The sequence below is a fragment of the Hylobates moloch genome, unplaced genomic scaffold, assembly GCF_009828535.3.
Source record: "Hylobates moloch isolate HMO894 unplaced genomic scaffold, HMol_V3 SCAFFOLD_14, whole genome shotgun sequence".
Classification (NCBI taxonomy): Eukaryota; Metazoa; Chordata; class Mammalia; order Primates; family Hylobatidae; genus Hylobates; species Hylobates moloch.
The window spans coordinates 99,782,795-99,798,061 of record NW_026652289.1 but is presented as its reverse complement, the minus strand read 5'-3'; the positions used below and the strand labels follow the sequence as shown (position 1 = coordinate 99,798,061).

General features: G+C 40.1%; 1 protein-coding gene across 1 annotated transcript in view; it reads left to right on the top strand.

Annotated features, from left to right (window-relative positions):
• PRTG (protogenin) overlaps nucleotides 1-14,577 on the top strand; it is a 122,306-nt gene extending 107,729 nt beyond the window's left edge. Inside the window, exons 16-20 of the mRNA XM_032175344.2 lie at nucleotides 5,148-5,330; nucleotides 7,003-7,123; nucleotides 9,450-9,615; nucleotides 13,133-13,237; nucleotides 13,632-14,577. Coding sequence (XP_032031235.1) covers nucleotides 5,148-5,330; nucleotides 7,003-7,123; nucleotides 9,450-9,615; nucleotides 13,133-13,237; nucleotides 13,632-13,886 — 830 coding nt within the window. The 3' untranslated portion in view covers nucleotides 13,887-14,577. The remainder of the gene's footprint in view (nucleotides 1-5,147; nucleotides 5,331-7,002; nucleotides 7,124-9,449; nucleotides 9,616-13,132; nucleotides 13,238-13,631) is intronic.
• The last annotated feature ends 690 nt before the right edge of the window (nucleotides 14,578-15,267 follow it).

The window sequence follows — 15,267 nt, the reverse complement described above, 5'->3', positions numbered from 1 at the left end:
TGGCAGGCGCCTGTAATCCCAACTACTAGGTAGGCTGAGGCAGGAGAATCACTTGAACCCAGGAGATGGAGTTTGCAGTGAGCCGAGATCATGCCATCGCACTGAGCAACAAGAGTGAAACTCTGTCTCAAAAAAAAAAAAAAAAAAGCAATATATATTTTGTTGTGGCTCCTTTTAAATGTATTCATTTGTAATTTTGGAACACAGCTCAGAAAATAGTATTTTGTCTTATTGTTGGTTCAGTAGTGAAAGGGATTACAGTTACAGATTTTTACATCTGTGTAAGCCTTTCTAGCTATATAATAGTGCACAGGAAAAATATTCTCTTAGTTGTTGTGGTTTTAAGAAACATTTGTGAAAAGCTTTTGTCATTTGTTAAATGTGGAGAACTTTTTTCATAGCTAAGGCCAATGATTCGTAGAGAACAAATAAATCAGTAAAAAGCAATTGAGTTTACTTTTCTGAGAGAGAAAAACAGTTTGACTCACATTTAAACAAAAAGCAAAGAATATTACATGGCATTTAAAGAAAAAATGTCTTTTATGTATAATTCTGACAGCTTTTCGAAAAGCTATGGTATAGAAAAAGATGAAGGAAAAAAGAATAGGGAGAGTGTCAGTTTCTCATTAGGTTTAAACATTTATGTATATATTTAATTCACATATTTTAATACAAATGGAACAAGGTATTTTTTTGTGAATCAAAACATTTAAAAATGTTTCTAGTGAGCATATAATACTTGTGGCTAAAATGGTACGTGGTAGTACAATGGTTGAGCAGAAACATTATATGAAATTATACTTGTATGTAATTTAAAGTAGATCAAGAATTATAGGGCATAGTGGCATGCACCTGTAGTCCCAGCTACTCGGGAGGCTGAGGCAGGAGAATCACTTGAACTCAGGAGGCAGAGGTTGCAGTCAGCCGAGTTTGCGCCACTGCACTCAGTCTTAAAAAAAAAAAAAAAAAAAAGATTACAGGCGTTTACCCTCCTTGTATGCAGTAAATCAGCACAAACTACTCAATTCTTTTTAAATCGAAAAAGCACTGGAGGAAATTATGTTCTATCTCAGCAAGTCATGAATTCTATCCTTTGTGAGTTTCCTGATATAATAAAGATGCCCCTCTTTCAAGAAATGTTTGTCATGATTAAATAAGTTTGAGGAGCACCATACACCTCTCTTGTGATAAAGGAATCCATTTAACTCAACATTTGCGAAATGAATTGGACCACCAGTAGTAGGAACATTTTCTTTTATTAAACTAATTCTTACTGAGTGATGAGTATGTGCCAGGCTCTAGCCACTGGCAGTACCACAGTGAAAAAACAAAGTCCCGACCTCCACAGGGGCTTGTATCACAGATCACAAACCAACCAATGTATGCATTTTCAAGTAGTGTCATAAATGCTGTAAAGACAGTTACAACAGGGAAAAGAGACAAAGTGATGGAGATAGTGAAAGAGTTCCTGCGGAAGAGACGACCTTCAAACATAACCCTGTGGATATCTGGGGGAGGTGCAAAGGCCCTGAGGCAGAAGTGTGCATTGGCATGTTAGAGGAACAGCAGGAAGGCCAGGGAGATTGGAGTGAGGGGAAGAGCAGGCATTAAGAAATGAAGTAGGGAGGTAACGAAGGGCAGATGTAGACCAGACTTCATGAGCCATAGATTTTATTCTAAGAGAGAGGAAGGTATTGGAGACCTTTGATTAGGTTTACGTTTTGAAAGGATTGCTGTGGCAGCCACCTGAGAAGTGGATTGTAAGGAGGTAGGGGTGGAAGCTAGGAGACCATTTCACAGGCAGGTGTCCCTGTGAGAGTTGATGAGGGCTTGGACAGGAGGAGTAATGGTGAAAGTAATAAGCTGTTGGAACATAATTAGAAAGAAAAACCAGTCAGATATGCTTGTAGATTGATGCGGGGCATAAGACAAAACAGAAGCAAATCAGTGGGAGAAATCAAGGGTTTGGTTTTGAAAGTGTGAAATTTGAGATATGTCTTAGGTGTCCATGCAGAGAGGCTGATTAAGCAGAGGCTGATTAAGTTTATGGGAGTTTTGGAGAGATATAGCTAGTTATCAGTGTGTAGGTGATATTTAAGGCTGTGGATCTGGAAAAAAATCACATAAGCATGTGGACAGAAGAGAGATAAATCTGAGATTGTATGCTGGGGCACTTCTCCAACCCCAAAATCTTTTGCTTTTATAATTTAAATGGACACTGTGGTCCAAATATGAAAAACAGTTTTCTGTCTTCCAAAAGAGGAAGAATAGGAGTCGGAGGTAAAGGAAGAAAACTTACTTTTATTTACACTTGTGTCAGATACTTGCCAATGATAGTTTATTTAATCCTCATAATAAGTATATAAGGTGGGAACTATTGTCTCCATGAGGAAAGTACAGTTCAGTAACATGCCCCAAGTCAGAAATTGCGCGCTTGGTTACGTGACAAGATTTGACCAGCACTGATGTGAATTAGCCTGTTACACTGTCTTGCTTGTAAGATTCCTAGTCTGACTGAAGATTCAGACACATACAAAAGGCAGGAGATGGAAATAATCACACTAATTAAGATTGAGAAGTCTGTTGAGAGAATAGAGACAGATCACTCAGCTCACTTTAGTATTTGTGAGATGCTTTGAGTGTCCTCATAGGGGAACCAGAATGTTACAGTTTCCCTTTTTTCTAAATGAAGATACTTTTTGCGGGAAAAGGGGAGTGCGTGCCCACATGTACTGCTGGCCTGTGTATAAAACTTAAATTAACTGAAAAGACTTAGTTTCTGGTAGTGATTAGTCTTTGCCAAGTACCGTTTTAAATTAAATGCATTTTACCATAAAACGGAAGCTCAATTTATTTGTATCTCTGTTTGTGAAGACATGGAAATGTTCTTCCCTTTCAGCTAAGTGTAACATGTCACAATACATCTTTGTTTTTTTAATTCATCTGCCTAAAAACATAGCAACAGTGGAAAGACTCTTCCTGATTCTAAATAGGGGTCACTTTGTTTATTGAACAGTTGTGTACTCAAGTAGCTCACATTCTCTTCAGGCCAAGCTGAAACCAGAGAACATGAAAACAAGTTGTGTTCTGGCTCCTGGCATCGCTGCTGGAGGTTTGGCTGCCTCACACCATGTGACCTGCAGAGGTGGCCTCCGTCTCATGACCTCAGCTTTAAGATCACCCCATGTTTCATTTGCCTAATGAAATATACTCCAGCAAGTGCACTGGAGTAGGTACCTTTGGCCAGGGGGCAACTGTCACAAACTATTGTAAACTCTTTGAAGCTGTTGTAAGGTTGCCCTGAGTCAGGAAGAAATGAGATGAAATCAGCACAGGAAAGCTAGATTTCCCTGTGCGTATCCACCCACAAACATAGCGCTGAAACAACTTTCTGGTTGAATTTCTATTACGCTTTTAGCACTAGAATTAATTCCTGGGGTAGGAATTTTTTTGTAAGAGAAATACTTTGGTGCAGTGGCAGAACAAGGGCAGAAAGATACCTCAAGAAATGGCAGTGTCCAAATAGGAATCTTTCTTAGCAGTCATGCAACAGAGAAAATACCTTTAGATATCAAATATCATATATAAATTCAAATGATAATTGCTTATGAAGAGAAGTAGATCTTACACAGATTGCTGGTGGTGATTTTGATAGTTTAATCTGAGACCTGTCTTCAGTACTTACTCTGAGGTTCCTGCGTAACTGTGCATTTTCTTCCCTGTTTATCTTAAATCTGTGATAATAATTAGGCCAGACTGGGTGCGGTGACTCACACCTGTAATCCTCGCACTTTGGGAGGCCGAGGTGGGCGGATTACTTGATGTCAGGAGTTCGAAACCAGCCTGGCCAACATGGTGAAATCCTATCTCTATTAAAAATACAAAAAAATTGGCCGGGTGCAGTGGCTCACGCCTATAATCCCATCACTTTGGGAGGCCAAGGTGGGCAGATCACGAGGTCAGGAGATCGAGACCATCCTGGCTAACACAGTGAAATCCCGTCTCTACTAAAAATATAAAAAATTAGCCAGGCGTGGTGGCGGGCGCCTGTAGTCCCAGCTACTCAGGAGGCTGAGGTGGGAGAATGGCATGAACCTGGGCGGTGGAGCTGGCAATGAGCCAAGATTGTGCCACTGCACTCCAGCCTGGGTGACAGAGCGAGATTCCGTCTCAAAAAGAAAAAAATAAATTAACCTGGTGTGGTGGTGGGTGCCCTGTAGTCCCAGCTACTCAGGAAGGCGAGGCAGGACAACTGCTTGAACCCAGGAAGTGGAGGTTATAGTGAGCCATGCTCGTGACACTGCAGTCCAGCCTGGGTGACAGAGCAAGACTCCATGTCAAAAAAAAAAAAAAAAAAAATTAGGCCAGTGAAAATATATTCATGCTTTCAAAAATAATCATGTTGTTCTAATTTAGGAAGGAAGAACAGGATTACCTGTCATAGCTATTACCAAAAACACTCCCAATTAAAAAAAGATTCTTACATTGGATTTTTGAAAATCCAGTTCTAATCATTGAAAGCTTGGCACAGTGGAGTGTGCCCATAGTCCCAACTACTGAGGAGCCCAGGAGTTCCAGTCCAGTCTGGGCCATGTAGCAAGACCCTGTCTCTAAAAAATAAGAGTATAGTTATTGAGTCTGGGTTCATTATACCATTATTTTTGTGTGCATGTTTCAAATGTTCCATGATAAAATGTCCTAAATTCTGTTTGTATTCATATGTATCTAAAGGGTAAAACATTACACACACACACACACACACACACACACACATACACACATATATATACAAAGCCAAACAAAAATGTGTACTATTTTTAAGAACTCCTAAAATAGAATTACAGAAAAGGATTATATTGGGGACATGTACATACTACAATGTTAAGTGAAAACTCTAATATGTAAAAATTCATGCAGTAAATATATATTCACAAATATTCATGTATGCACACACACAAAATACACTAAAATGTTAACAATGAAAGATTGTAATTTTATTTATATTTTTTATTTTCTAAATGTTCTATAATATGTGTCATCTTTATAATCAGAAAAATATTTTTAAAAATAAAGGACCATGTTTGTATAATATGAGTGAAAGAATGAAAGATAAATGTTCACTTAATTTGTAATTGATGTATTTATAGGGGCAATAACCATGGCTTTGCTAGAAAACTTGGTAGCAGGAAATGTGTACATTGTCAAGATATCTGCATCCAATGAGGTGGGAGAAGGACCCTTTTCAAATTCTGTGGAGTTGGCAGTACTTCCAAAGGAAACCTCTGAATCAAATCAGAGGCCCAAGCGTTTAGATTCTGCTGATGCCAAAGGTCTGTATACTGCCATAGTCTGATTTTTCTTAAGAAAAAAGTATTCTCCCTTACACTTTATTTCTGCTCCTACAATTGCCATATCCCTAAACTGGCTCTCGGTTCCTTAAGTTGTTGCTGATGAGATTCTGATGTTATGGAGCTGCATCGCTTTCCTAGAAGGAGGCAAAATTATCTCAGAATCAACTGCAGTTTTGAAATCACTGTTTCCAGTTACTTCTTCTCCCAGCTGTGCATCCACCAAGACAGAGGAGCCACATCAGCCGTGAACTGGTGGGAGTGGACTTCCTGGAGGTTTCACAGAAATAAACAGCAGTGGTGCTTGTGGTGTTCAAGTTAAGAAGAGAGCATGGTTTTCATTAAGAGTTTTCACCACAGAGAAACAGCCTTTCTGGAGAGAAAGTTTTGGTTTTTTTTTTCCCTCTCTGTCTTCAGAAAAGCAATTGGAAAAAATACCTTTAAAGAGCTACCCTTACACTACTCATCACAGCTGTCCATGTGTTCTCAAGAAAGCCGGTGCCCCCTGTAGCACAGGACTGGATACTGCCTTTGCCTCCTCTGTTGGGGAGTAGGCTTGTGGAGAAGAGGGGCTGCTCTAAACAGGGGAAATGCCAGCTGAACTCAGGGCAGGATTAAGGGCTCTTAGCTTCACAGAGAATGGTCATTCGGTGCCAGGGATGTGTGTGTGTTAGAAAGAGAACGAGAGAGGAAAAGAGCAGGACAGGGCAGTCAGATTTAAGAACAGGAAGGAGGTAGCCATCGTAGCTACCATATTATCAGGGGAAATGGAAAGTAAGGCTCATACTGGCTTCTCAAATACGTTGCCACTCAAAGTAGTCCAGAGTCCAGCAGCATGACATCACCTGAGAGCTCCGTAGACTCGCAGAATCACAGGCCCCACCCCAGACTTCGTTAGTCAGAGTCGGCATTTCCACATAATCCCTAGTGACTCACAGCCACATGAAAGTTTGAGAAGCCCTGCTTTAGTGTATGTAAATGGAAAACTAATCTTCAACATGCAGATCTGCCTTTAAGGTATGATATAAAATCTGTTCTTGGGTCTATCAAGGAACATCTATGTTTTGTACCTGTTTTATAAATTATGAATTGATGTTCATGATTGCTATAATAATATATCTAAAACTCATTTAAAATCTTTAATATTGGACCGGGCATGGTGGCTCACACCTGTAATCCCAGCACTCTGGGAGGCCGAGGCAGGCAGATCACCAGGTCAGGAGATCGAGATCATCCTGGCTAACACGGCGAAACCCCGACTCTACTAAAAATACAAAAAAAAAAAAAAAAAACTTAGCCAGGCGTTGGTGGTGGGCGCCTGTAGTCCCAGCTACTCGGGAGACTGAGGCAGGAGAATGGCGTGAACCCAGGAGGCGGAGCTTGCAGTGAGCCGAGATTGTGCCACTGCACTCCAGCCTGGGTGACAGAACGAGACTCCGTCTCAAAAAAAAAAAAAAAATCTTTAATATTGGAAGATAAATCTGTCTCTGAAATCACTGATTAAAGATTACTGTGTGTCCTCTCTGCTTTGATGTTGACAATGTCAAAACTTTTCCTATGAGATAAAAATTTTGAAAAAGCAAATACCTGAGAATTATAAATTGAATAATTTATTTTTCTGATTGATTCTGAGTAAATGTGTTTTCTCCTCTAGTTTATTCAGGATATTACCATCTGGACCAAAGATCAATGACTGGCATTGCTGTAGGTGTTGGCATAGCCTTGACTTGCATTCTCATCTGTGTTCTCATCTTGATATACCGAAGTAAAGCCAGGTGTGTTTCCATTGCTAGAGATGTTGAGGTAAAAAACATTTAAATTACAGTAGCCACAGGAAACAAATGAAAGTCAAGTGTGTTTTAGAGTAACTGGGATTTCTCACTTTAAAATAAATGTGCAGTATTGTTCCCTGAGTTCTTACAGCTATAGAAATGTGCTCATTTTAGAGGGAGATTATTTTCTTCCTGTTTGAAAACATTATGCCAATATTCTTTTTTTTCTTTTCTTTTCTTTTATTTTTTTGAGATGGAGTCTCACACTGTTGCCCAGGCTGGAGTGCAGTGGCGCAATCTCGGCTCACTGTAAGCACCGCCTCTTAGGTTCATGCCGTTCTCCTGCCTCAATCTCCCGAGTAGCTGGGACTACAGGCGCCTGCCACCACGCCTGGCTAATTTTTTTTTTTTTTTTTTTTTTTTTTTTGAGGCAAAGTCTCATTCTGTCACCCAGGCTGGAGTGCAGTAGCACAGTCTCAGCTCACTGCAACCTTCACCTTTTGGGTTCAAGCCATTCTCCTGTTGCAGCCTCCCAAGTAGCTGGCATTACAAGCACCTGCCACCATGCCTGGCTAATTTTTGTATTTTTAGTAGATTTCACCATGTTGGCCAGTCTGGTCTTGAACTCCTGACCTCAAATGATCTGCCCACCTTGGCCTCCCAAAGTACTGGAATTACAGGTGTGAGCCACTGCGCCCAGCCTAGTATCCTCATTTTCTTAGTATTTTGAGAAACAGAAAGAATATCCTTTGGTTTAAAAATAATAATAATGGCACACTTGTGCAGGCATGGTGGTAATCACACCTTGGTAATCCCAGGCCTTTGGGAGGTCAAGGTGGGAGGATCCCTTGAGGCCAGGAGTTTCAGACCAGCCTAAGCAACATAGTGAGATCTTATCTCTACAAAAAATGTTAGGCCGGGTGCGATGGTTCATGCCTGTAATCCCAGCACTTTGGCGGGCCGGGGTGAGCGGATCACCTGAGGTCGGGAGTTCAAGACCAGCCTGACCAACATGGAGAAATCCCGTCTCTACTAAAAATACAAAATTAGCCAGGCGTAGTGGCAGTCGCCTGTAATCCCAGCTACTCGGGAGGCTGAGGCAGGAGAATGGCATGAACCTAAGAGGCGGTGCTTGCAGTGAGCCGAGATCACGTCACAGCACTCCAGCCTAGGTGACAGAGCGATACTCCGTCTCAAAAAAAAAAAAAAAAAAGTTAAAATTAGCTGAGCATAGTGGGCATGTGACTTTAGTCCTAGCTACTTAGGAGGTTCAGGTAGGAAGATCATTTGAGCTCAGGAGTTTGAGGTTACAGTGAGCTATGATTGTAACACTGCACTCCAGCCTGGGCAGCAGAGTGAGAGAGCCTGTCTAAAAAAAAAAAAGAAAAGAAAAGAAAACACAATGAATCACGTTTACGAGAAGATTGCTTTTTCTTACTATCTGGAATATTTTCTGTTTCAGTAACAGTATCTGAAATGCCTGAGTTGCTGAGAACACCACAGGACATATGGTGGGATTCTCTAGACAAGGGTTAAAACAAATGTAATAAACATGGATTGAGTGTCTATAAACTCTGTCAGGCAATCTCACCTATGGATTGACTTTGGCTAAATTTTTAGCAGTAACTTGCATTCAGTGAACTTGTCTGTTTTTAACCTTTTATATTTTGGGTTTTGTTTTCATTTATTAAGGCTATTTTTTTGAATTAAAAAAAAATCCACGTCAAATACACGTTGTTTTAGGTAATCCCCGTCATTAGACTCCCTCCATTAGCATAGATTTTTCAGTTAATATGTTTTGTATTTCTACATAGAAACATCTACTCAAAACATTATGCTAATGAAATAGTTCTAACATTTTTGTGTATATTGAACTGCCTTAGTTTTATCGTCCAAGTTTCTCACTTTAAGAATTTTTTAATAATATATTTATGCACATTTAGTACTGCCTAAATCTTGAAGTACTACTCTAAATTTACCATCATTAATTGGAAAGTGAATTGTTATGCTAGTATAATAATCCTCAAACCTTAAGGGGAAAATATAAGTTAAAAATTGTAATTTCTGCACAAATTATGAATAAGCAACAATAATTGTAGAGAGTAATTTTAGATGAAGTAGACATCGAGGCAAAAAGAAACAAAGATGCCTCTTGAAAGAATAAAAGTTTGCAGCAGTAAGTTAAAATCTAACACTCGATTCTAAAATATTTGAGAAACGGGTATTAAAGAACTTCATTGCCTACAAAGTTTTGTTGATAGGCCAGGTGATTCATTTGCCTGCATCTTCTATGAAATTAGAAGACTTCCTCTTCTTGCCAATGTTTTAGGAAATCATCTGCTTCCAAGACGGCACAGAATGGAACTCAGCAGTTACCTCGTACCAGTGCCTCCTTAGCTAGTGGAAATGAGGTAGGAAAGAACCTGGAAGGAGCTGTAGGAAATGAAGAATCTTTAATGCCGATGATCATGCCAAACAGCTTCATTGATGCAAAGGTACTGAGCTGCGGGATTTGCTGCATAAGCCATTCTTCCATTCCTCCTCCCTGTGTGTGTGTGTAAAATGTACTTTCCCCAAAATTACATGTTGAATGTATTATACCAATACTCTTATTAATGAAATATTGAAACTTTACCCAGATCATTCCTTACATTAAATATTTAGGGGAAAAAAGGTGAGGATAGATAAAAGGTGAGAAAGAGTTATAGAAAAAAGTGAGGAGGTAACAAAAACTCAGTTAGATGAGATTATATGGAGTGAAGTTGTCTTAACCAAGGACACCATGGTCATTAGTCTATATTTACTATAATTTGGACTGACGTGTATTTACTGGGTGGTCACCTTTTTGTTAATCCATTTGACTTAGTTTGGCTGATTGTTGAACTTAATTGCTTATCAGCACATCCCAAGTATGAATGACATTTTTTAAAATATGGAGCATCTAAATAGGTGCCTCAAGATCCTTCGTTTTATGACTGAAGAAAGTTGTAGAGAAACACCATTGGAAGAAGTTACTTCATGTCCTTTCCAGTATATATAATAATAGTGCTGTTGTAAGCATTGTGAACAATAACTTTTAAAATTATTTTTAGTCACATTACAACTTTAGATATTGTACGTTATTGAAATAGCTCCCACAACCAGTGTGCTATAAATCACTTGTCAGCAAACAGTCCCACCCAGGCTAGACTGGGGCCTGTTTTTGTGTGGCTACCTTCTGAGCTAAGACTGTTTTTTACTTTTTTTTTTGAGTTGGAGTTTCAGTCTCGTTGCCCAGGCTGGAGTGCAGTGGCACGATCTCGGCTCACTGCAACCTCCACCTCCTAGTTCAAACGATTCTCTTGCCTCAGCCTCCCGAGTAGCTGGGATTAGAGGCATGCGCCACTATGCCTGACTAATTTTGTATTTTTAGTAGAGACGGGGTTTCACCATGTTGGTCAGGCTGGTCTCGAACTCCTGACCTCAGATGATCTGCCCGCCTTGGCCTCCCAAAGTGCTGGGATTACAGGTGTGAGCCACCGTGCCCAGCTGTTTTTTACATTTTTAAAGGTTGTTTACAAAAAAAAAAATCCAAGATGATGATGATAGGACACACGCCATATGTGGCCTGTAAAACCTAAAATAGTTACGATCTGGCCCTCTACAGAAAAAGTTTGCCAAACCCTGTTATAAATTATTTTTCCTTTATCCTTTCCTAAAATTTAGAATAACAGAAGTATAACAAAGTTTCAGGCAGTTTTGATACTAAATTTTATGAGTTATGTTCAACAAATGTAATTTACTTGTATCTAGTACAGCATTGTATACAATACATATTATAGGTAAATATGAATAAATGAATATTTGCTATTTCTCTTTTTTTTTGTTTGCAGCCTAATTTAGGTTTTACTTTTCAATACAAATTAAGCCATTCAACTTATTTCAAATTAATCTAAAACATTAGAACCTAAAACTTTTAAACGAGCTTAAAAAATACTAATATAGGCCAAGCGCGGTGGTTCACGCCTGTAATTCCAGCACTTTGGGAGGCCAAGGTGGGCGTTATCACCTGAGGTCAAGAGTTCGAGACCAGCCTGACCAACATGGAGAAACCCCAGCTTTACTAAAAATACAAAAATTAGCCCGGTGTGGCCGGGCGTGGTGGCTCGCGCCTGTAATCCCAGCACTTTGGGAGACCAAGGTGGGCAGATCACGAGGTCAGGAGATCAAGACCATCCTGGCTAACATGGTGAAACCCCATCTCTACTAAAAATTAAAAAAAAAAAAAGTAGCCGGACATGGTAGCAGGCGCCTGTAGTCCCAGCTACTCGGGAGACTGAGGCAGAAGAATGGTGTGAACCCAGGAGGCGGAGCTTGCAGTGAACTGAGATTGCGCCACTACAATCCAACCTGGGTGACAGAGCAAGACTGCATCTCAAAAAAAAAAAAAAAATTAGCTGGGTGCGATGACGCATGCCTGTAATCCCAGCTACTCGGGAGGCTGAGGCAGGAGAGTTGCTTGAACCCAGGTGGCAGAGGTTGCAATGAGCCGAGATCACGCCGTATTCTCCAGCCTGGGCAACGAGAGCGAGGCTCTGTCTCAAAAAAAAAAAAAAAGTACTAATATATAAGTGTGATTGTATTATCACTAGTTTGGAAGTAGATATGAGAGAGGTTAGGAGAGAAGCAGAGTGGGGAGGATGATGGAGGAAAAAAAGAAACTACAATGAAAGGAGCAGAGGTAGAGGCCTGAAGTGAAGGAGAGAGACACATTTGGAGAGTATCTCTCTTAATTCCCTTGGTTCGCCCTAGAGTTGATACTCCATCTAATGTCATTTTGTTGATCATATGTGGGTTCATTATGGTTTTTTTATCCCCATCTGCTTTTTAAAATTTTCAAACATACAGAAAGGTTGAGAGAATAATGTACTGAATATACAAATTAATAATTGTTAATATCATAATTTTGTATCTTTATATATTTTTTGCTTGCTCTACCATTTGAAAATAAGTTTTGGAATATATAGCACATGTGTATGTATCTTAATGTGTTTTGGAATATATATTTTATGTATAATCTTAAAAATAAACCTATTATATTGTTTTGACCACTAACAAATACCTTGACTATGTTGTACTGCCTGTTTTGTGTGTGTTTTGTTTTGTTTTTTTGAGACAGAGTCTTGCTGTGTCACGCAGGCTGGAGTGCAGTGGCGCGATCTTGGCTCCGGATTCACGCCATTCTCCTGCCTTAGCCTCCCCAGCAGCTGGAACTACGGACGCATGCCGCCATGCCCAGCTAATTTTTTTTGTATTTTTAGTAGAGACGGGATTTCACTGTGTTAGCCAGGATGGTCTAGATCTCCTGACCTCATGATCCGCCCGCCTCAGCCTCCCAAAGTACTGGGATTACAGGCGTGAGCCACCACGCCCAGCCTATTTTGTTTTGTTTTGTTTTTTGAGACAGAGCCTTGCTCCGTTGCCCAGGCTGGAGTGCAGTGGCTTGATCTCAGCTCACTGCAACCTCTACCTCCTGGGTTCAAGCAATTCTCTGCCTCAGCCTCCTGAGGAGCTGGGATTACAGGCGCCTGCCACCACGCCTGGCTAATTTTTGTATTTTTAGTAGAGACGGGGCACCATCTTGGCCAGGCTGGCCTTGAATTCCTGACCGCGTGATCCACCCACCTTGGCCTCTCAAAGTGCTGGGGTTACAGGCGTGAGCCGCTGTGCCCAGCCGTACTGCCTGTTTTAAAGAAGAAATGATGACATCTATGATCATTTTTGTTAACATTTAAGCATTTTGTGTACTAATGCTTACTGTTTGGGTAATGAGTACACTAGAAGCCCAGTCCCCACTATCACACAATATACTCATGTAACAAACATGCACATGTACTCCCTGAATCTAAAATAAAATAAAAATGAAAAGGGAAATGTGAAGCATATAGTAAGAGTTAAAGTATGCACTACTTGTAATAAAGTGAAATCTATGATACCAGGATATTTTACATTTCCCCTCTTTTATTTCCTCAGGGAGGAACTGACCTGATAATTAATAGCTATGGTCCTATAATTAAAAACAACTCTAAGAAAAAATGGTTTTTTTTCCAAGACTCAAAGAAGATACAGGTTGAGCAGGTAACCTATCTAAATGAGAAAAATTTTTGGCAATGCGTGATATGTGAAATGATTTAAACAGAGGAAAATGTGAATTCATGCTTTATTTTAATTTTCTGTGTTCTTCATGGCTGTGATTTTATTAATTTGGGGCATGGCTCTGTGGAGAGTGAGGTGAATGATAACAGAAGTTGGAATAGTCATCAGACCTGTGGTTTTCAGTGGGGAGTGGGGTCAATGGGGGAAAGGGATAGGAGCAGGAGTGTGCATCAGAAGCACTGAAGAAGCTTTTGACACTTCGCTTGCCACAGGTAATTCTGATGTGCTCCCACCCGTCTGTGGGGACCTGATGAGCTTTCGCTAATGGATTTGATCAGTCTGGTATCTCATTGCCATCTTATCTTTTTTTGCCTAGCCTCAAAGAAGATTTACTCCAGCCGTCTGCTTTTACCAGCCAGGCACCACTGTATTAATCAGTGACGACGACTCCCCTGGCTCCCCAGGTCAGACAGCCAGCTTCTCAAGACCCTTTGGTGTTGCAGCTGATACAGAACATTCAGCAAATAGTGAAGGCAGCCATGAGACTGGGGATTCTGGGCGGTTCTCTCATGAGTCCAACGATGAGATACATCTGTCCTCAGTTATAAGTACCACACCCCCCAACCTCTGATTCTTTCACTGGCAGTGATTCAGGTGGAGATTCCGCAATGAGGAAGTGGGAAGACCCTGCCGTGTCACCCGTTGCTGAGCAGACTTCCTCCTCGGTTCTGCAGCCACCGTCTGCCATGCTGTGCTTTGATAAAAATGATTTTCCAATCTAGACGGCCATGCTCAGGTATTCTCACCAGTAAGTCTGTTCGAAGGACAATGAACAGGGAGCCAAAGCCTTTGTGAAACTCTTGATCTTTATGGGGTATTTTAGCTTTTTTTGAATGTGTTTTGTTTTTTATTTTTAAATTTGTGTAATTTGAATGTTTCATTGTCAGCAATGTGAAAGAACAGTCGAGATGTTTGACTGGATTATAAACTATATCACTGGAGCAAAGGGAAGACTTTGGAAAGCCCCTTTGCTGACTATCTACCTCAGTTTGCCTCCTGGCAAACTCTGAAGACAACTTTGTTACCTCATTTGTTGTTATAGTTTATCTCAGCTACATAACCAATGATACTTCCTAGTAGTATTGTGTTTTCATTGCTGTATGTGTTATGTGTGTGATCAAAGGAGTCATATAGGCAGATGAGTAAGAATGTTTATCTGAAGCTCTGACTTTTTTAAAAAAAAAGAAACTGTGACATCTGCATGGTTTGGATAAGTTCATACCTCTGGCTGTGAGGACCGTTAAACCACTGAGAAGACGAAAAGTGGGGCTATTTCTTTTAACGAATGACCAAAACAAGAAAGTATATTTCTTTTGAGAACAGAACTATTCAATACCAGATAAGGATCATTTTGCTTAAAAGGCCTTTATGTTTTGGGCGTTAGAGTCTGAGTGCTTTATCTCCTATATCCCAAACCTCAAGCTGCCCAGAACTGTGCCTTTTCTACCTTCCCCTTTGCCTGACAGTTGGCCAAAGGCTACACTATCTAGTTTGCAAAGCATCCTCAACTTTGCCAGTATTAGTTGCAAAACCCCATGCAGAAAATGGATTTTAAAAGAAAATGGGTTAAGGTGGGTTTTTTTTTCCTTTTTTTTAAATCCCAGTTTGGCTTAAAGAAGTGAAGAAGTTTCATAAACTATTAAGAATGAAGATAAATGCAACAGTAGACAGTAAAATGAACTTGAAGTTATTATGGTAACAGTGCCTTTCAGTATAATGAAATTCTTTGCCTTATACCTTTTTAATATTCAGGAAGTTGTTTAGGAACAGGAGTACAAAAAGTTGCCTTAAGAGTTTCTTGAATTTTATCAATAACTATTTTGATGTATAGTGTCTTACCAAGGCATTTTTTTTAAGTGCAGGTTTTGTTTAGGCATAAATATTCAGAGTTCTACCACCCTACATGTGTTTTCTTGAATTCTTAAGAGAATATGGTACCTACTTAATCGTCC